Below are 22652 nucleotides of genomic sequence, written 5' to 3' on the forward strand. Positions count from 1 at the left end.
ACTTTGTTAACGCTACAATATAGTTATATAGTAGATTCAAGATTCAAGAGTTTTTTATTCGCCATGTTTGATTTAGGTGACTAACAACATTCAGGACATGTGAATAATGGCAAAAACAGTGTAGACAAATTCAAAAAGGTGTGAGGAGCAGGAACTGTGGAACCCCCTATCTAATTTAAAAGTATTTTTTAGTTACCTGTAACAAAGTTGTTACTTTACATATTACTTTCACATGTACAGAAAAGAAGAGGAAAACCACAATAACATTATTGAATTTCAATGTGATCATAATTCACAAGTATCAATTACTTAAATTTCTTTTGAAACATCACCATACTTGAGCATAGTTTCAGGTTTTGATTCAGATTGTTCCAGAGTTTAACACCTGTAATGGAGATACAAAAGCTTTTTATTGTTATTCTGTGTTGGAGTAGAGTAAATTTGCTGTCATTATCCCTTAGTGTGTAATCACTGTGATGTTGGTGAAAATGCATATGAATGTTTTTAGGCAAGGACTTTTGCTGTGCTTTTAACATCATTTGAGCAGTTTGATAATCTACAAGATCCTTGAATTTAGGAATCAGTGATAAAAAAAAAATAGCATGTTAGTGTGTTCTAGATACTGTACTTTTTGCACCAAAAGGCGCACTGGATTATAAGGCGCACCCTCATTGAATTTTTTTATTTCAGAAATTATTTCATATAAAGGGCGCACCGTATTAAAAGGCTCATAAAATAGAAGTTATACTGCAACAGATTGAGGTTGACTAGGGTTGCAGTATGCATCCACTAGCTAATAACCACTGAGCCCTCTGTAAATAATCGCGTTTCTCAAACTATCTCCGATAAAATGATCGGAACTGACTAAAGTTCGATCCAACACATTGGTACTGCTTACCTATGTTTGCCTTCCATATCGATCCGTAAATTTACTCGAAACATTAACAGAGCAGCTTACCGTTTTTTTCCGTGTATAGTGCGCCCCCATGTATAGTACGCACCCCTAAAAATGGCATGCTGATGCTGGAAAAAAGCTTGTACCCATGTATAATACGCACCGAATTTTTATGAATTTTTTTTTAATTTTTTTTTTTTTTTTTTTTTTTTTTTTTTTTTAAGTCCCAATGGTCGTCACACACGCAGGGAGGCAATGGGTCCCATTTTTATAGTCTTTGGTATAGTCTTAACTAGGCTGGATGTAATTTTTTTTGTTGGCGTTGATTTCTCCGACTGCCCGTAAACGCACCACCGCGCTCCGTGCGCATGGAGCGTGTTTGAAGTGAACAGCAGAGAAGAAAGGAACAAGGCAAAGTGTTGTGAAATAAAATATTACCTGTAATACGGATTTAGGTAGAGAACTGAACTCTCGCTCTTTATATAGCTGACGTGTCTTGCTCATCCGTTCTGCGCATCTGTAATGGCGGCCTCCGTATGATATCCGGTTTGCGTGTGTGCGAGAGCGAGAGAGAGCGAGAGAGAGAGCGTGCGAGAGAACGCTCAACCGTAGCGCGCCGCCGACCGCCCAACTGCACCGGGCTGGCCGATTATTGTGACAGAGCCGTCGCTGAAATTTAGAAGATATTTTTAAAGTCCTGATGTACTTTCTAAAATTTAAGTGGACCTCAGTGCGCACTGCGCAGGGAGCTTAATTTGGTGCAGCGCGCCGGGCGCTCACTGTCGCATTGCTTAAAGAGCGCCTTTGTGTTTTAGGATGAACAGCAGAGACCAAAGGAACAAGGCAAAGTGTTGTGAAATAAAATATTACCTGTAATACGCATTTTGTTATTTGCTGATTGAAACTGCTAATTAAACTGTGAATTGAAACTAATAGGAAGAAAACAACTCTCGCTCTTTATATAGCTGACGTGTCTTGCGCATCCGTTCTGTGCATTTTATTTCACAACACTTTGCCTTTCTTCTCTGCTGTTCACTTCAAACACGCTCCATGCGACCGCAATGCTCTCGTATCAGACGCTTGCTCGATCACCTGCTCGTTTGCTGTCCCGTGCGCGCACGAAGCGCGGTGGTGCGTTTACGGGCAGTCGGAGAAATCAACGCCAACAAAAAAAATTACATCCAGCCTAGTTAAGACCATACCAAAGACTATAAAAATGGGACCCATTGCCTCCCTGCGTGTGTGACGATCATTGGGACTTAAAAAAAAAAAAAAAAAAAAATTAAAAAAAAAAAAAAATTTTTTTTTTTTTTTTTGTACCCATGTATAATGCGCACCCCGGATTTTAGGACAATAAATTAGTAAAATTTTGCGCACTATACACGGAAAAAAACGGTATTTTGAAATGAAATAGCCTCGTGCGTATAGCAGCTACCATTATAGCATTAGCCACCCGCAAACTCCCATGAGCCTCAGCTCGCAGACTCCCATGAGCCTCAACATAGTGTTGTGGCAGCCCCCTGTAAACAATCGCGTTTCTCAAACTATCTCCTATAAAATGATCGAAACTGACTAAAGTTCGATCTAACACATTGGTACTGCTTACCTATGTTTCCCTTCCATATCAATCCGTAAATTTACTCTAAACATTAAAGGAGCAGCCTATTTTGAAATGAAATCGCCTTGTGCGTATAGCAGCTATCATTATAGCATTAGCAAACCGCAAACTCCCATGAGCCTCAGCTCACAGACTCCCATGAGCCTCAGCAAAGTCTCGTGGCAGCCCGCTGTAAACAATCACGTTTCTCAAACCCTCTCCCATAAAAGTGATCGGAACCTACTAAAGACTGATTTAACACATTGGTGCTGCTTATTTATGATTTCCTTGGATATTGATCCGTAAACGTACTCAAAAACAAACGGAACAGCCGATTTTGAAATTAAATAGCCTCGCGGGTACAACAGCTAACAGTTGCCGTAATGCTGGGAAGCGATGCGACCTTGTAATTTACTAGTTATACTAAAATCTACTGAAACATTTTGGCAGAGCGCTGTGTACAACCAGTATGGATCAACGAATTCATCAATCCATATACTACGTATAAGGCGGTCTGCATTATAAGGCGCAATGGGTTCGATTCCGCCTCCGGCCCTCCCTGTGTGGAGTTTGCATGTTCTCCCCAGGCCCTCGTGGGTTTTCTCCGGCCACTCTGGTTTCCTCCCACTTCCCCAAAACATGCTTGGTAGGCCGATTGAGCACTCCAAATTGTCCCTAGGTGTGAGTGCGAGTGCAAATGGTTGTCTCTGTGTACCCTGCGATTGGCTGGCAACCGGTTCAGGGTGTTCCTCGCCTACTGCCCGTTGACGGCTGGGATAGGCTCCAGCACACCCGCGACCCCTGTGGGGACTAAGCGGTTCAGAAGATGGATGGATGGATGGATGGATGGATGGATGGATGGAGTTGAGGATGTTCCACATGCCTTGTACATTTTCTGTTCTCTTGTCTTTTAGTAATCTATGGTATGGAATATACTATAAGCTTTATCAACATCATTACTGCAATAAACCTCATTCCAATTCTGATCATTTAAGTCATTTTTCAGAGTATTAAGAGTCTCTTGTGACTTGACTCTTTTCCAAATCATATTCTTATTGTTCTCTTGCAGTTTAGATTTGGTATTAAAAGTGGTAAATATTATTAAAAGTGGTAAATATTGGCAAGTGATTGCTGATATGATAGTGACTAACAGAGTCATTGGCTACATCATTTGTAAATATATTGTCAATCAATGTGCCACTTCCAGTTATTATGGTTGGTCGTGTAATTTTAGGGTACAAGTTTAAGCAATGCATGGTGTTTAGAAAATCCTAGATGGGTTTATGTTCATTTGCTTTTAATAAATCAATATTGAATTCCCCACAAATATACATAATTTTATCTGAGGTGAGCGAAAACGTAGTCTATCCAATTAATGTCTAAATGTCTCAAGGCTCATGCCAGTAACCTGATACACACAACTAATAATAATATTTTTCTTTTTTTCATAACTGATTTAAATTGGAATGCACTCCAAAACATTTTCGATGGCAGTTGACATTCTCTTGATGATTTTATATTGATGAGAGCTCTCAATAAATAGAGCAACATTTGGTCTATTTATATATCATATATACCGTAATTTTCGGACTATAAGTCACGGTTTTTTTTCATAGTTTGGGTGGGGGGCGACTTATACTCAGGAGCGACTTCTATGTTTTTTTTCACAAATTTTTACTTGATCATTAACACATCACTTACTTACAAGTATAGTTGACCACTTCACATGTTATTTTTAGTATAGTTGATCACTTCACATGCTTTGATATCTTTTTCTTGAGCATATTCAAAACATGAAGAATAGAGAGAAAAAATCTACTAAAGTAATTAACATTTTAAAGCGCCATATCCTCTGGACATGTCTTCTGTCACCAGGATGACATATAGGACGAGAAATTTGATCGATGGATTTAATGATTTGAAGTGACACAAATGGTTTGATAATATTGTTGTTCATGTGATAGTTATTTAAAATATAGTTTATATATCGTTGTATGGGCCTGTGGAATAATTTGAAATGCGGCGCGGCACACGACATTGTTGACAAAGGACGATCGATAAAAGATGAAAAATTTGATCGATGGATTTAATGATTTGGAGTGACACAAATGGTTTGATAATATTGTTGTTTATGTGATAGTTATTTAAAATATAGTTTATATATCGTTGTATGGGCCTGTGGAATAATTTGAACTGCGGCGCGGCGCACGGCATTGCTGACAAAGGACGATTGATGGACTTAATGAATTGGAGTGACACACATGGTTTTATAAACGTGTTATTTATGTAATAGTTTTTTTTAAATAACTGAATGTTACGTCAGGCCCGTTCTCAGGTCCTCGTTTGTGTTTGTCAGGTTAGCATACCGTATCGTTTAGCCTGTTGTTGCTCGTTCATGTCTGTTCTTGGTGTTGGATTTTGTCGAATAAATTGCCCCCCAAAACGCGACTTATACTCCGGAGTAGAGATGCACCGATCCGACTTTTTCAGTTCCGATACCGATACCGATGCCGTGGCTTTGCGTATCGGTCGATACCCGATACCGATCCGATATTATGGTTGACTTAACAAGCTACATAACTCTACATGTGGAACAGAAAAGACCAAAGGCAATGGCATCAGGCAGACTACACAGTTCTTTGCTCTAAATTAGGGGTGTCCAAACTAACGGTCCAGTTTTTATTGGCCCGCAGCAAATTCTGAAAACATAATTGAATATGGCCCGCACAAGAAGCTTGAGCTCAGTTTCCACACTAGATGGAGCCCGCCACACAAAGCGTTTGACGTCCCATTAACACCCCCCCCGGAAGAGAAGCGAACACGCAGCGTTTGACATCCGATTAGCCTCCGCCCCCCCCCCCCCCCATTCGGGAGAGAAGCGAACGCGCAGCCTTTGACGTCTCATTAGCAACCCGAAGAGAAGCGAACGCGCAGGGTTTGACGTCCGCTTAGCAACCCGGGGAAGAGAAGCGAACGTTCGCTCCATGTTTGCGTCTGTTTAGAAAACTCTCGTGGCATGCGGCACACGTGCTGCTGACGTATGACGTAGCCCGCGTCCCAATAGATTAAGGAAAGTATCGGCTCACAGATCGGCTGTATTTTCCGATATCCGATCCATCTATTTTGTTGATATCGGGGCCGATATCCGATCCAGATATCGGATCGGTGCATCTCTAATCGTGAATGAATCGCAGCAGGCTTTAAGATATCGGCAAATATCGTATCACAGTTCTTTATATCGATATTATATTGTATCGTGACAAAACCCGCGATTTACACCCCTAGTTTAGAGCCCTTTGACGCAGGTCACCTAGCGTGCATTCCTACTAAAGCTCATAATAGTCACAAGCAACACAGCCAGAATAAGCAGCAGCCATAGTAGTGTTTCAAAATAGTATTTTTGTTGTTGTTTTTTTCTTCAAGATACCGCAGTGTATAAAAGTAATCAAGTCATCACAAAAATCCCGAAAAAAATCCTTATATAAGCCGCACCTGACTATAAGCCGCAGGGTTCAAAATTTTGGAAAAAAGTTGCGGCTTATAGTCCGGAATTTACGGTACTCTGTTTTGTTCGGTGAGCGTTTTGCTGTAATAATACGATATCTATTAGTTTCGTGTTTTGATGTTTGAGTCCAAATAATAATTATATCATATAGATTTTCACCAAGAACAATGATGTTATTCTCCAAATGCAAACATGTGTATCTTAGTACGCATTACCCTACTGCTATTTCCCGATACACTCATATGCATGGCTCTGTGGCGGGCTCCATCTAGTGTGGAAACTGAGAAGCTGAGCTCAAGCTTCTTGTGCGGGCCATATTCAATTATGTTTTCAGAATTTGCTGCGGGCCAATAAAAACTGGACCGTTAGTTTGGACACCCCTAATTTAGAGCAAAGAACTGTGTAGTCTGCCTGATGCCATTGCCTTTGGTCTTTTCTGTTCCACATGTAGAGTTATGTAGCTTGTTAAGTCAACCATAATATCGGATCGGTATCGGGTATCGACCGATATGCAAAGCCACGGCATCGGTATCGGTATCGGAACTGAAAAAGTCGGATCGGTGCATCTCTATTCACGATATATCGCGATATAATGCTCTACGATCGATTTTTTTTTTTTTTTTAATAAAAAATATAGAACAATATCCTGATTTATAACAATTCATACCCAAAATCAACAAGGTACTGCAAACTCTTGATTTAGGAAATTACAAGAGTATTGTAGTATACAAATTGCTTACTTTAACACTGAACTTTGATGTCGTGTTTTTTCTTTAAATGTGCGGCGAGATTTGTGCTCCCTGAATATTTGATCACCGCATGGCAGGATTTACAAACTGCACGTGTCTTGTCCGTTGAGCCATCTTTTCTTTGGAATCCAAAGTCCTTCCAAACGAATGACTTGAAGCCTAAAGGGGAGCAAATGTCCTCGTCTTTTTGGACACTAGCCATAGCACCAGCCCAGGAGCCGCGTACTAGTTGTCGCCTCCCCTTTCACCAGCGTGCTCTGCTCACAACACAACAACACCGGGCGCACTGCTCCCAGAAAGAGGAAGCAAGCAACAATGAACTGGATTTCAAAATAAAGTCGCGTCTAATGTCCGGGGTCAAACACGGCGATATAAATCGATGTTTACGTTTAGCATCGATGCCAATAAATCGTAGAGCATTATATCGATTAATCGATGTGTATCGATGTATCGTTACACCCCTACTCTAAACCCTTCGTCACAGGCAATGTTGAGAAAGACATGTTAAAGTATGTTATAAAAACTTTAAAAAGGCTTTCTGTGAACGGTCTTTCTTTGTAAAAAAAACGCGTGTGCATGTGCGGCTTATAGTCCGGTGCGGCTTATATAAGAAAAAAACTAAAATATCCCCCAATTTTAGCTGGTGCGGCTTATAGTCCGGTGCGGTTTATAGTCCGGAATTTACGGTACTCGAGAAATAAAAAAGACTTGAAGACATAGACATATGTGACGTTATGTGAAATAAAAATGAAAGTTTTGATATCTGAAACAGAGCTCGTCCATAAACTGTGACGTGTAATGTTGCATTGTTAGATTGCACACGTTCGTGACTTTAAAGTAATCCCAAAAGTCGTTCTTAATTTCCATGTTTAAAATAGTCAATAATACGCTTTTGCTTTACAGCTTTAGTCCGTTGCTTCCTTGCGAAATCTAGGATGTCTCAAAGATGCATCACGTACATGGCGTCCACCTCCGGAGTTTCTAACTATTTACGGATAGCGATCATGTAGGGACATCCTATCCTATTAGCATGAGCATAACAGCCCTTACCTATCGCTGTCTCTGTGGTAGTTGCGTGTTGTTTTCCAAATGTTATAAGGTTAGTAGTAAAATGTATTTACAACTAAAAAATCGGGGTGTTGTTTTCCAAATGTTATAAGGTTAGTAGTAAAATGTATTTACAACAAAAAACTTGGGGTCCCCAACCAAGTCGCATTAGACAAAGAATCGTGCAGAATCGATGCGTGTAAAGTTGAGGCATAGCTCTATTTGGCCACTAGGAGCAACACTAGTCAACATTAGTCTTTAGGACTATGTATCACTAAGTTTCAGTCAATGGAGACTTTTCTTAAGTGGAGACACTCCTTCGGCGATTGCGTCCACACCATTGTTTTTCATGTTGTAATTGTTCAAACTTATGGTTTCCCCAGTGATATCTTTTTTTTTTTTTTTTAATGAAGTCTCATTGAACTGCTGCAGAATAATAAATACTAGTCTTTTTTATTACTAATCTTCTTTGTATCACATGTTGCATGATGCATGAACTGGCAACTGTGTTTTGTGCTTGTATGTTGCTTAACAGTAAAGTGTCTTCAATAACATCAATATCCTTAGAATTATCAGCGCTCAGGCTGTTGGTTGCAGATACTGCTTCTTGTTACATTGTATTTGGATGAACAAACACTGGCTCTTGCTGGGTAACTTCAATGCTCACAATGGCAATGACAGTAAGATCTGGAAAGGGCATGATTGGGAGGAATCCCCACCCCCAACCCTCCATCAAGTTTTGTTTCTAAACTTAATGTAACGGATTGTCCATAACAAACACCTTGTTCAAACATAAGGGCATCCATTTATCCCTTTAGCACCAGGACACCCTATGCCCCAGTTTGATGCTTGACTTTGTAGTTGTCATTAGATTTTCTGCCACATTTTTGGCGCTACCAACTGATCACCACCTAGTCAAGTCAAGTTTATTTGTATAGCCCTAAATCACAAGCAGTCTCAAAGGGCTTCACATGGACAAAAATTGGCAATTATTCTCAAAGCATCCCCTGATCTTAAGCTCCTAAAAGGGCAAGGAAAAACTAAAAAAAAACCTACCAGGGAAAAATGAGAAACCTTGAGAAGGGACCACAGATGGAAGGATCCCCCTTTCAGGATCACCAGGCTGCAATGGATGCAGAGAGGGCACAAATAATAGATAATATGAAAATCAATGAAAAAGTGGATGTCCAAGTTAAAGCGAAGAGCTGCCAGAGGTGCCCTCGACTGTCCTGGCAGTGACTTTGAGGAGCGTGAGCTGCAGTTACTCATCCTGAATTGGTCCACGAGAATCCAGATAGCCACTGTCAGCTTGGGTGCCACCTAACCACCTCCCCAGCCGGGGAGGGGGGTGGGTTAGAGGGAGTGAAAACAAACTCCAGCCGAATCGGCCACTACAGGTTAATTAAAGGCCATATCATTGAAATGTGTCCTAAATGTTTCTAATGAGGCAGCAGTTCTAATATCCATTGGTAGGGCATTCCAAAGCTCTGGAGCCCGAATAGAAAATGCTCTAGACCAGGGGTGGGAAAACTTTTTGACTTGCGGGCCGAATTGGGTTCTAAATTTTGATCGGGGGGCCGAACCAGGAGCAGATGGATGTAGTGTTTGTGTGAAGTAATATAGATCATTGGTCCCCAACCTTTTTTGCGCCACGGACCGGGTACATGTCCGAAATATTTTCGCGGACCGGCATTTATATAAACAAATAATACATGACAAAAATAAAACTCACCATTACGTTGAATTAGTGGGAGCACTGAGTTTGTTTCTCAGAAACGAGCCGGTCCCATCTAGACGTAATCGGAGACAATGACACCCGAAGTGATTAAGGTTTGTATTTTATTGCAGGATGCTTGATCTCCATGTGTTGAAGCAGTTTGAATGCTTCATTGCCTGGTTAGTTAGCCTGTCGTCACATATTCATATTCAGAGTAAGCTTTATTGTCAATTCCTTCATGCCAAGACACACAAAGAAATCGAAATTACGTTTCCTCCATCCCACGGTGACGAGACACAGTACACGAGTAACATACAGTAAACAATGGGGGAGAGAGTTCAGCACCCCAAAAGCCTGGACATCACAAACTTCGCCAGAGGCGAGCAGTGCTTGCATCCCACCACAGAGTCCCGGCACCATTCGCGCATTCCACCTCCTCGCGATGTTCCCCCTCGTACAATGGCCCGGTCCGCCCGATAGCACGCTAGCCGCTCCAGATGCACAGCAGTTACGCACTGTCCGGTTCGTAGATCTCAGCAGGCATGTTGATGCCCAGCGATCGAACGTTCGCCAGAAGAAAGGAAGGCACGGCCGGGCGAGCTGGGTTGGCCGCCAGCCTGGCCCGGACGCCCCCGCTCTCGCCCCTCTTTAGCCTCCTCGCACACCGCTTCCGAGGCTTCAGGACGGAGCAGACCGAGCGCCTTTAATGTCCCCGCTTCAAAGTCCAGATCGCCACAAAACTCGCTTTCGCCGATGTCGAGCAGAACCAGCCCGCTGTACTTGTAGCACAACCCGGTGCGACGAGACAAACACACTAAACTGTCGGACAAACCCACATTAAACGACAAAACAAAACACCGTTCGGGACAGAGAGAGGCCGCTGCGTGTGCACGCGCCGCCATCTTACTACCGGGCTCGACTGGGGAAACATGTCACGTGACCGGGACGAGTGTCTTGACCGCAATTAATTGATCGTCTATATATATATATATTTTTTTTTTCTGTGCGGCTTGGCGGCCCGGTACCAAGTGACCCACGGACCGGTACCGGTCAGCGGCCCGGTGGTTGGGGACCACTGATATAGATGACATGTAAAGGTCATTGCATAAAAGGTTTTTACTTTTATAGTAGATACTAAAGCATGGATATTAAAAAAAAGCTTTTTGAAAACAAATGCATTTATTAACAGCATTAAGAAAAATATTTCACCCAAAAACTATCAGTGATTCTTATTAAATACGACACTGTTATGATGAATAACATTTTCCATCACTTCAGCGCCTGCAGGTCAGATTTATGAAATATGTTTATCTAATGAGGCGAAATCTCATCCAACGGCAAATTTTATTTGATATATAATTTATATATCGTTATATGGGCCTGTGGAATATTTTGAAGTGCAAGAGCCGTCAGCGGCGCGCACGCATTGTTGACAAAGGACGATTGATGGATTTAATGAATTGGAGTGACACAGATGGTTTTATTAATGTGTTATTTATGTAATAGTTTTTTGAATAACTCTGAAATTCACGTCAGGGCCGTTCTCAGCTCTTAGTTTGTGTTTATGTCACGTTAGCATAGCTATCGTTTAGCCTGTTGTTGCTCGTTCATGACTGTTCTTGGTGTTGGATTTTGTCGAATAAATTGCCCCCCAAAATGCGACTTATACTCCGGAGCGACTTATATGTTTTTTTTCGCTTTTTTGGGCATTTTATGGCTGGTGCGACTTATACTCCGGTGCGACTTTTAGTCCGAAAATTACGGTAATTGCAGGGAAAATGAAACCAAAAAAAATTAATAATACAATTTATTTAGGTTTGGCGGACCCCGTAGACCGGATGTGGCCCGCGGGCCGTAGTTTGCCCATGTCTGCTCTAGACCCTGCAGACATTTTCTTGGTCTTCTGTCTCACTAAAAGACTAGCGTTTTGCGAACGAAGGTTACGAGACGGAACATAAGGAACAACTAGGTCGATAAGATATGAAGGCGGTAAGGCATGCAGTGATTTATAGGTTAATAGAAGAATCTTGAAGTCACATCTTAAATGGACCGAGAGCGAAATGTAAGTTGGCTTATGCGGTAATGTGATCAAGTTTTCTTGTCCGTGAGAGCAGCCTCGCAGCAGCATTTTGTACTAACTGTAGACTTTTGATCCTGGACTTTTAGGAAGACCAGAGAATAATGCATGACAGTAGTCCAGGCGCGACGGGATGTACGCATGCATAATAGTTTCCGCATCACCGGTCGAGAGGATCGGACGAATCTTAGCAATATTACGAAGGTGAAAAAAACGCAATTCTGGTTATATTCTTAATGTGCTTTTGAAAGGAGAGCGTTTGGTCAAATATTACCCCGAGATTAGTTACAGTATCGCTCTGAGTGATAGTACGGTTATCTATAGTTATAGTGGTTTCCTTAAATAAGTGTTATTAACGAGCTGGACCAATTATCAACATCTCAGTTTTATCTGGGTTAAGACGAAGGAAGTTGAGAGACATCCATTGCTTGATCTCGGCAAGGCAGTCCCGCGGATCTGTCATCGATAACGGCATATATAATTGGGTGTCATCCGCGTAACATTGAAAACTAATATTATATTTACGTATTATGTCCCCAAGCGGAATCATATAAATATTAAATAGAATTGGTCCGAGTCCCGATCCCTGTGGGACACCACATGTAACATTATAGAGCTCAGAGGACGTATTGCCATGGACCACTCGGTACGTCTTGTCTGATAGATAGGAATAGAACCAGCCTAGTGCTGACCCTGAAATACCAACACAACTCTTAAGACGCCCTAATAAAATATCGAAGTCCACAGTGTCGAAGGCAGCACTAAGATCGAGTAGTAACAATACCGATGAAGTGTTTGAATCCATAGCTATGAGGAGTTCATTAGTCGCTTTAGCAAGTGCTGTCTCAGTGGAATGATTAGCTCTAAAACCAGACTGAAAAGATTCATATTGATTATTGGCGACCATGTAATCAATAAGCTGCTGCGCTACTACTTTTTCAAGAAGTTTTGTTAGGAATGGGAGGTTTGAAACTGGCCTATAATCACTGAGACAGTCCGGGTCAAGATTTGGTCGCTTAAGTAACGGTTTAATGATAGCGGTTGTTGGCACTATCCCAGAGGAGACAGACAGATTGATTATATTTAAGACGGACGGTCCTAAAATTTGAGATAATTCTTTCAGTAGTTTGGCTGGAAGCGGGTCGAGTAAACATGTTGTTTGTTTAGCCGCACTTACCAATTGCGTAAGCCTTTCAAGGGTCGTGCTTTTAAAATTTTAGAGGGTTATTGCATGATCATCAGCGCCGGTAATCGGCGGTCTCGACTGAGCAATTGGAATGGTATTCTTGATCTCGTCCCTAATGGATTCAATCTTTTGAGTGAAACATTTCATGAACTCGTCAGCTGAGTGGAAAGAGCCATGGGGGGGTCGGCTGGCGTAGTGTTAGCTTTGCCACTATATCAAATAGGTATTTAGGATTGTTTTTATTGAGATTGTTTTACGAAAAATAACGAGTTTTGCTAAGATAAGCGGATCTTTATATTTCAGGAGGCTGTCCTGCCATGCCTGATGGAAAACTCAAGTTTGGTTAAACGCCATCTGCGCTCATGCTTTCTACATAATTGCTGAAGTGTACGTGTTTGATCTGTGAACCACGGAGTAGGCAATCTACGGCGAGTTTTCAGACGTAGGCGCGCCACAGAGTTGATGGCATTTAACAATGTCGCATTGAATTCATTTGTAAGATTATCAATAGAGCCGATATATGCGGGAAATATGGCAGTTGCCGGTGACAGTAACTCAGATAGCGCAGTTGCAGTCATGGAGTTAATATTACGGCTGCTATAATTCTGATTGTTCTCTTGTCTTTGACAAAGAACTAAAATTTCAAAATTTTTTAAGTAATGATCAGACAAAGTAGTAGTGTATGACAGTACTGTTATATTTGAGGTTGCAAGTCCTCGGGATAATACCAGATCTAAGGTATTTCCATTCTTATGTCTGTACGGCTTGCGTAAAACCAAACGTATCAGTTAAAGTCTGAAACGCTGAAGTGGCTCTGATGGTAAATTCATGTGGATATTGAAATCGCCCATGATTATTATATTATCCGCATTTGTCACTAGATCAGCCACGATTTCTGAAAATTCATCCAGGAAGCCAAAATGACGGTAAAGCGGTGGATCGGACAGTGAGAGCTTCAAATGTTTTGAATACATTTATCGAACGAGGCCTAAATCTAAGCTCAGAATTTGAGATGAGGGCGACACCCCCACCCTTTTTTTGAGGACGCGCCACATGGGAGCTCACAAAATTTGGAGGCGAGGCCTCGTTAAGCGGCAGCAGTTCATTAGGTTTTAACCAGGTCTCGCAAAGACCAAAACGTGTACTGTAGCACTATTCAAACTGTGACGCTCTAGTCTACACAAGGAGCTACAGTGCCTTGCGAAAGTATTCAGCCCCCTTGAACCTTTCAACATTTCGCGACATTTTAGGCTTCAAACAAAGATATAAAAGTTTAATTTTTTTGTCAAGAATTAACAAGTGGGACACAATCGTGAAGTGGAACAAAATTTATTAGATAATTTAAACTTTTTTAACAAATAAAAAACTGAAAAATGGGGCGTGCAATATTATTCGGCCCCCTTGCGCGAATACTTTGTAGCGCCACATTTTGCTGCAATTACAGCTGCAAGTCGCTTGGGGTATGTCAGTTTTGCACATTGAGAGACTGGAATTCTTGCCCCATTCTTCCTTGCAAAACAGCTCGAGCTCAGTGAGGTTGGATGGAGAGCGTTTGAACAGCAGTCTTCAGCTCGGGATTCAGGTCTGGACTTTGACTTGGCCATTCTAACACCTGGATACGTCTTTTTCTGAACCATTCCATTGTAGATTTGGCTTTATGTTTTGGATCATTGTCCTGTTGGAAGATAAATCTCTGTCCCAGTCTCAGGTCTTTTGCAGACTCCAACAGGGTTTCTTCCAGAATGGTCCTGTATTTGGCTCCATCCATCTTCCCATCAATTTTAGCCATCTTCCCTGTCCCTGCTGAAGAAAAGCAGGCCCAAACCATAATGCTGCCACCACCATGTTTGACTGTGGGGATGGTGTGTTCAGGGTGATGAGCTGTTTTGCTTTTACGCCAAACGTATCGTTTTCCATTGTGGCCAAAAGGTTCGATTTTGGATTAATCTGACCAGAGCACCTTCTTCCACATGTTTGGTGTGTCTCCCAGGTGGCTTGTGGCAAACTTTAAACAAGACTTTTTATGTATATCTTGAAATGGCTTTCTTCTTGCCACTCTTGGCCTGACGTCAGCCTCGTCGTTATTCCACAAATCTAGTATATAACTATATTGTAGCGTTAACAAAGTACAAGGAAAGACGTGGGTTTGGTAAACGGCTTTTTATTTAACAAAACAAACTTCCAGGCGTGTGGCGGCGTGGACTTCCAGCCACGGAGGTGGAAGAGAGATCCATAGAATAGGACCGGGCGTGTGTAAAAGCCATGACCGAGCCCCATCCACCCGGCCGAGCGTCGGCCCCCGACTTCTATCCACGGAGGTGAAAGAGAGCTTCGTAGAGTAGTGCGTAAAAGCCGTAATAGTTTTTCAAACCTTCTGTGTCACTCCAAATCCTTGAATCCATCAAACTCTTCATCCTCCGTGTCACTTAGAAACAAAGCCGCTAATAATGCCGGTAGTACGTGGGGCCCTTCGTCATCTTCGTCATCCCGTGATCAATCTTTGTCCTTGTCGCGCTGCTGTCACTTGCACTTACAGTAATCCCTTGCTACATCGCAGTTCGTTTATCGCGGTCGCAGAGATTTTTTGAAAAACCCCCACAAAAATCGCTCCTTATTATAAGTCGCCCCCCCACCCAAACTATGAAAAAAAACGCGACATAGTCCGAAAATTACGGTAATACTACCGTTTTTTTCCATGTATACACATTGAGGGAACCTGTTCAAATTTGCCACACAACCTGAACTGACCCCCAGGAAGACAGAAAAAAAAAAACAGCTGGAGTCCAGCCCTCACCGTTTTCAAAATAAGGGGGGGAACATATCCTCACGGGGCAGCCGTGAGGATTTGTTCCCCCCCCCTGTAATTTGGCCTAGGAATGAGGGAACCTGTTCAAATTTGCCACACAACCTGAACAGACCCCCAGGAAGACAGAAAAAAACAGCTGGAATCCACCACTCACCGTTCTCAAAATAAGTGGGGGGGGGGAACATATCCTCACGGGGCAGCTGTGAGGATTTGTTCCCCCCCCTGTAATTTGGCCTAGAAATGAGGGAACCTGTTCAAATTTGCCACACAACCTGAACTGACCCCCAGGAAGACAGAAAAAAAAGAGCTGGAGTCCAGCACTCACCGTTCTCAAAATAAGGGGGGGGGGTGACATATCCTCACGGCTTGACATTTTTTATAGAGTTCTTGTTACAATTTTTATCCCCCCTCCCCACCATCTGTCACTTTGCTTGGGACAAAAGGAGCCTTCAGAACTGAGATTTCTTAATTATTCATTCAAATCAATTCACTCAAATCATTCTCGTTATGAAAGATTTGATCACAAAACGTGTGTGGCTTTTTCTTAAATGAACACGTCTGACATGTGTCCGTGTATAGTGTCCGCTTTTAATTATATTGCGCTGTCATGTTAAAGCAAATTAATAAATGCAACAATATTAATTTGCTTTGAAAATACCTGAGTAATAAAATAAAATGGATGGATGGATGAATGATGATCACAATTAAGTAGAAAGTCTCCTTTGTATACTCCTTGTAGCATGTAACGGTACCCAAAAAGAGGAGTTTCTTTGCACCGAGAGGTGTATGCAAAGAGCTCACGTAATTATATTGTTGCTTTTTGGTGAAGTGATTGAGTGGTCCGTTTGTACGACTGGTCTTTGAAAGACAACAAACGAGAATAATCCTTTATAAAAATTAAAATTGACTGACGGAAACGTGAGTTCATGTTTTTATTGAAAACAACATAGTGCTGACGCCGTACGACATCGGTTTTTCGCTTTCCAAACAAGGCGTGCGTGCTCCCGCGGCAGGGGGAACAAAATCTCACGGGGGAACCAAATCAAGCACAACACCGGTCCATGTGTCACTTGGTACCGGACCGCCAAGTCGCACAGAAAGAAAAAAAATATTGTTTTTTAATGACGATCATTTAATTCAGGTCAAGACTCGTCCCGGTCAGGTGACAGGTTTCCCCAGTCGAGCCCGCAAAGCTAGCAAAAATGAGTAAAAATTTATTTTGAAAAATATTAAAATATTGGGATTCTTTCCCAATTACATCCGTCGGTTCAAGTCAAGACGCTCGTCTCGGTCATGTGACATGCCACCTCAGTCGAGCCCACGAAGCAAGCAAAAATGAGAAACAGAGATGTTTGGAAAGCTTCTTCGGAAAGGGAAAAAAGCCCAATGAGGAGACGGAAGAAGAAGAGGCTACGACTTCTAAGAAAAGGAAAGCTGCATTTAAAAGAACATTTCTGGAGTCCTACTTAAAATATGGATTTATCGCCACAGGTGACTCTGACGCGCCAAGCCCACTCTGCATAATATGTGGCGACAGGCTAGCTAACGAGGCAATGAAGCCTTCAAAACTGCTTCGGCACATGGAGACCAAGCATCCTGCATTAAAAGACAAACCTTAACCACTTCGGGTGTCATTGTCTCCGATTACGCCTAGATGGGACTGGCTCGTTTCTGAGAAACAAGCTCAGTGCTCCCACTAATTCAACGTAATGGTGAGTTTTATTTTCATGTTGTTTATACTTGTTTTTATGCCATTCGTATCATTTTATTTCATTGTATTTATACATTTATTATAAATGTATTATTTATTTATACAAAGGTCGGTCCGCGAAAATATTTCTGACATGTAACCGGTCCGTGGCGCAAAAAAGGTTGGGGACCACTGCTTTACAGGATGACTTAAAAGGATTACATAATGAAAATTGAAAACCATTCATGTTATTTTGTACTACTGTACAGTGTTATACAATTCGTAGTGCAGTTTTTGTTTGCTTCCACATTTATGAATAAATGATTGTAAATAAGGGATTATTTGTCAATTGAATATTTTGTAAGGTCATATTGACTGCTAACCATTGAGGGAAATAAGGTAGTTCCTGTTAGTTACATGATTTGAAGCCTTTCCTGTTTTTGTCAGTCAATCAATCAATCAATGTTTTATTTGCCAGGTTTGAGCATGCCAAACAAGGAATTTGACTCTGGTAGATCTTGGCCTCTGTACAACATTTAGGTAGCTAATATTCAGGACAACATGCGCAAAAATTGACAATTATTCTCAAACATCCCCTGATCCTAAACTCTCAGAAGGGCAAGCAAAAACTCGAAACTCCTACTAGGGGAAATGAGAAACCTTGAGAAGATACCACAGATGGGAGGATCCCTCTTCCAGGATGACCAGGGTGCAATGGATGCAGAGAGGACACATAGTACACATAATATGGACAATCCAAAGGTAAAGCATCGAGAGCAGGATGTTATTGCACAGTAGTCTCTGAGACTCTGAGTGGTGTGAGTTCATCAGAGCGACAGCCTGGGGGAAGAAGCTGTGTCCGTGTCTGCTGGTTTTGGCGTTCAGTGCTCTGTAACGCCGTCCGGAGGGGAGTAGCTCGAACAGACTGCAACCTGGGTGAGAAGGGTCTGTAGAGATGTTATTTGCACGTTTCCTGGTGCTGGACAGGTACAAGTCCTGGATAGATGGGAGGTTGGTCCTGATGATCTTTTCTGCAGTCCTGATTGTCCGTTGCAATCTGTGCTTGTCTTGTTTGGTGGCCGATCCAAACCAGGTAGTGATGGAGGTGCAGAGGATAGACTGGATGATGACAGTATAGAAGGTCTTCAGCAGCTCCTGTGGCAAGTTGAACTTCCTGAGCTGTCTCAGAAAGTACAGCCTCTGCTGGACCTTCTTCCGGACAGAGTCTATGTGGCCGGTCCATTTCACGTCTCGAGAGATTGTGGATCCCAGGAACTTGAAGGTGTCTGTGGAGAGAATAGTATTACTGTGGATAGTGAGGGGTGGAAGCGGTGAAGAGTCTTGAAGTCCACGGTCATCTCTAAGGTCTTGAGCGGGTTCAGCTCCAAGTGGTTTTGCTCCCCCTCCTGTCTGTACGCAGTCTCGTCACCGTCCCGGATCAGTCTAATGAGAGTGGTGTCATCAGCATATTTCAGGAGCAACCACAGAAGAGTCGCCTGAGGAGCAATTGTTACTGTGTAGAGAGAGAAGAGCAGTGGGGAGAGGACGCACCCCTGGGGGGCACCAGTATTGGTGGTCGGATGTGATGGTCCCCAGCCTCACATGCTGTCTCCTCAGACCAGCTCAGTGGCCTAGTGGTAGAGTGTCCGCCCTGAAACTGGAAGGTTGTGGGTTCAAACCCCGGCCGGGTCATACCAAAGACTATAAAAATGGGACCCATTGCCTCCCTGCTTGGCGCTCAGCATTAAGGGTTGGAATTGGGGGGTTAGATCACCAAATTATTCCCGAGTGCGGCACCGCTGCGGCTCACTGCTCCCCTCTCCCCCAGGGGATGGATTAAAATCACACGGGGATGGGTTAAATGCAGAGGACAAATTTCACCACACCCAGATGTGTGTGTGACGATCATTGTGACTTTAACTTAACTTTAACTGTTGGTCAGGAAGCTGGTGATCCACTGACAGGTGGAGGCAGGCACCGCGAGCTGGATGAGCTTCTGGTGGAGGATCTCAGGAGCGATGGTATTGAACGCTGAGCTGAAGTCCATAAATAGAATCCTGGCGTACGTTCCTGGGGTGTCCAGGTGGTGCAGGATGTAGTGCAGTCCAATGTTGACCGCATCGTCCACCGACCTGTTTGCCCGGTAGGCAAACTGCAGGGGGTCGAGCAGGGGGCCCGTGATGTCCTTCAGGTGGTTCAACACTAACCTCTCGAAGGATTTCATGACCACAGATGTCAGGGCGACGGGTCTATAGTCATTCAAACCTGTGATGGCGGGCTTCTTGGCCACCGGTACGATGATGGAGATCTTGAAGCACGAGGACACCTCACACAGTTCCCGGGAACGGTTGAAGATCTGTGCAAAGGTCGGTGCCAGTTTCAGACTTTCAGGCAGACACGCCGTCTGGGCCTGGTGCCTTCCTGACCTTTAGTCTCCGGAACATCTGACACACCTCCTCCTCGCGGCTCTGAAGTGCGGGCGCGGCTTCTGTAAGAGAGAGAGTAGGTAATAACGATGATTCCTGTTTTGTCATTTACTGTAGGACGCTTCAGCTTCTCTCACCAGGGTGGAGATGGGCTTCTGCCTATGAATGGTATGTAACTTGCATGCATGAAAAGCACCAAGGCATAATTGAAATTGATACCTGACACTGCCACACTTCCCACTTAATTTAGAAACTGATGCGTTTGCGTATTTTAAGAGCACCATTTTTAATTTGAGGCAGCTGTTTAACCCCAGAACTTTAAGGTTTTGTTGTGATGTTTTACATGCAGCGAGAAGCTATGGCAGAAGACGAGGTAAATGCTGTAATGTACTTGTTGGGGGAAAAGAAAAGAAAAAAGCTTTTTGAAATAATTGAACTTTGCTGCAGCAGCATCGCAGCCCCATGTTTGCGTTGAAATCTGCCTTCAATTAAGCATACTTCAGTTTTAATTTTATTTTTCTTTATCCACTTGCTAGGCCATTCCTCTCTGTTCCCCATGGAGGATGAGCGCTCTTTTGGGGAGGATGAGACCACTGACCAGGGGCTCGGGGGACTTGGGTCGGCACACTGTTTCCCCCACCTGAATGGGGAGCGCATAGAACGCTACTCTCGCAAAGTGTTTGTCGGAGGGCTGCCCCCAGACATAGACGAAGGTACAGCGACGATCCGAAAGACATTATGCTAGTGTCAGGGTTACTACGCCAGTATGGAAATAAATGTGATCATTTGTCTTACAGATGAAATTACAGCCAGTTTTCGTCGTTTTGGTCACTTGTTTGTTGACTGGCCTCACAAGGCAGAGAGCAAATCCTATTTCCCCCCAAAAGGTGAATACTGCTACACGCCTGTTCTCTTTTGGATTCCACAGCACTTTGATGGTCACTGCTCTTCTCATCACACCTCCCCAGGATACGCCTTCCTGCTCTTTCAAGATGAGAGCTCTGTTCAGGCTCTGATCGATGCCTGCATCCAAGAGGATGGGAAACTGTATCTGTGTGTCTCAAGCCCCACCATCAAAGACAAGCCTGTAAGTATTTGCATGCACATTATCTATTGTACGTTCCACCTCGCGACATGCGTTGACCGCTATTTTGACGTTGTCAGGTTTCCTTTATATGCCTTGGCCAAGGACTTGCCCTGCGTCGAAAAGTCAGCCGGAACCCGAAGTAGGTCTATTGAGATCCCGGACGAGCCCCCAAAAATCTGTCAGGTTCAAAATCAGCAAAAGGATCAGCAGACAAAACCAGTGAGGCAGAATGTTGAGTCTTTTCTCGCGAGGAGTGCAACCAGACTTACAGCAGTCCAAAATACACTAAAGATCTGTCACACCCCTCGCTCTTTTTATTTTGGAATGCCCTACCTACAATGTGAGACTAGCCCCTAACAGGTGGGGGGGGGAAAGCATGGCCTAGTCTCATGAGAAACAAAAAGAGCGCAAGGACAAAATGCTATGTAAAACAAGTGCTCACAAGACGTCATGAGAAAATAAAGGAGCGCAAGGACATAAACAAGTAGTCACAGACAAGACGTCATGACAAAATTCTATGTGAAACAAGTAGTTACAGACAGGACGCCATGGGAAAGGAGTGCAAGGACAGAATGCCATGTGCAGACATCAACAGAGTAGATTGAGCTATCAGCAACTTTCTTGGATTCCCAGAGGTGTAGAAGGTCAGGAAGCCCCAGACAGCATCGTATGACTTGTTGTGGACTGGTGGACGTCTGCAAGGCGAAACAGCAAGCATTCTGCGCAATAACTTATTAATAAGTACTCATTAGGGAACGCATGATAACATATATATACAATTTATCTAACAGACGTGATTATACTGACGTTAACCTTTCGTTGTCTTTATTCGAGATGCCACATTTCCACTGTAATTTGTTTTGTTTTTTGTACAATAATGAAATGAGTTTTGGACTTCTTTCACTGCATCCTTCACAAAGGCAACCTTCATGTTGAAAATGGTATATAAATGAGGACTTTTTTTTTTAAACAAAATTTTGTAAGCAACCCAAAATTGTTAATTAAAAAGGGATGGATGCTATTCCACTGTATGTACATTTGTACCTGAAGATACAAGAAACTGGTCTTTCTCTCCCCCCTACCCGTTATTCCACTATGTACATTTGTTGTTGTTTGTACAAGACACTGGTCCTTATTTTCACAACATATTTTACAATAACCAATGCTTTGACAAATAACACTTCATCGAAGAGGCTTCAAGCTTTTAGTTGCCACTCGCAGTGGGCTGTTACCCTGTTACAACATATAATGCCCAACAATTTTTTCTTATTAATAGTTTGGCCTTAATCATCTTCTCATGATGCTTACCACCTCTGCTAAAATTACTTACCGTAATTTTCGGACTACAAGTCGCTCCGGAGTATAAGTCGCATTTTTCGGGGCAATTTATTCGACAAAATCTAACACCAAGAACAGACATGAACGAGCAACAACAGGCTAAACGATACGGTATGCTAACGTGACAAACATAAACGAGGAGCTGAGAACGGGCCTGATGTAACATTTAGTTATTTAAAAAAAACTATTACATAAATAACATGTTTACAAAACCATCTGTGTCACTCCAATTCATTAAATCCATCGATCGTCCTTTGTCAACAATGCCGTGTGCCGCGCCGCAGTTCAAATTATTCCACAGGCCCATGCAACGATGTATAAACTATATTTTAAATAACTATCACATAAACAACAATATTATCAAACCATTTGTGTCACTCCAAATCATTAAATCCACCGATCAAATTTCTCATCCTTTATGTCATCCTCCTGAGTATAAGTCGCCCCCCCCCCACCCAAACTATGGAAAAAAAAACGCGATTTATAAAATTACGGTACATCCCCAGTTTACAGATCTTGCAAAATATTTAAT

At 42.7% G+C, this 22652-nt stretch overlaps 1 protein-coding gene across 3 annotated transcripts in view; it reads left to right on the plus strand.

The window, feature by feature from the left end:
• Positions 1-22652, plus strand: part of LOC133151356 (cytoplasmic polyadenylation element-binding protein 4-like) — a 34948-nt gene that overhangs the window by 6674 nt on the left and 5622 nt on the right. For 2 of the 3 annotated variants that reach the window (XM_061274315.1, XM_061274321.1), the window contains exons 5-8: positions 19813-19863; positions 20232-20408; positions 20493-20582; positions 20664-20782. In XM_061274315.1, coding sequence (XP_061130299.1) covers positions 19813-19863; positions 20232-20408; positions 20493-20582; positions 20664-20782 — 437 coding nt within the window. Of the gene's footprint in view, positions 1-19812; positions 19864-20231; positions 20409-20492; positions 20583-20663; positions 20783-20859; positions 20922-22652 lie in introns of all 3 variants that reach the window. The other variant, XR_009713894.1, reaches the window with a different exon arrangement.

This window comes from Syngnathus typhle, linkage group LG1, assembly GCF_033458585.1.
Source record: "Syngnathus typhle isolate RoL2023-S1 ecotype Sweden linkage group LG1, RoL_Styp_1.0, whole genome shotgun sequence".
Lineage (NCBI taxonomy): Eukaryota > Metazoa > Chordata > Actinopteri > Syngnathiformes > Syngnathidae > Syngnathus > Syngnathus typhle.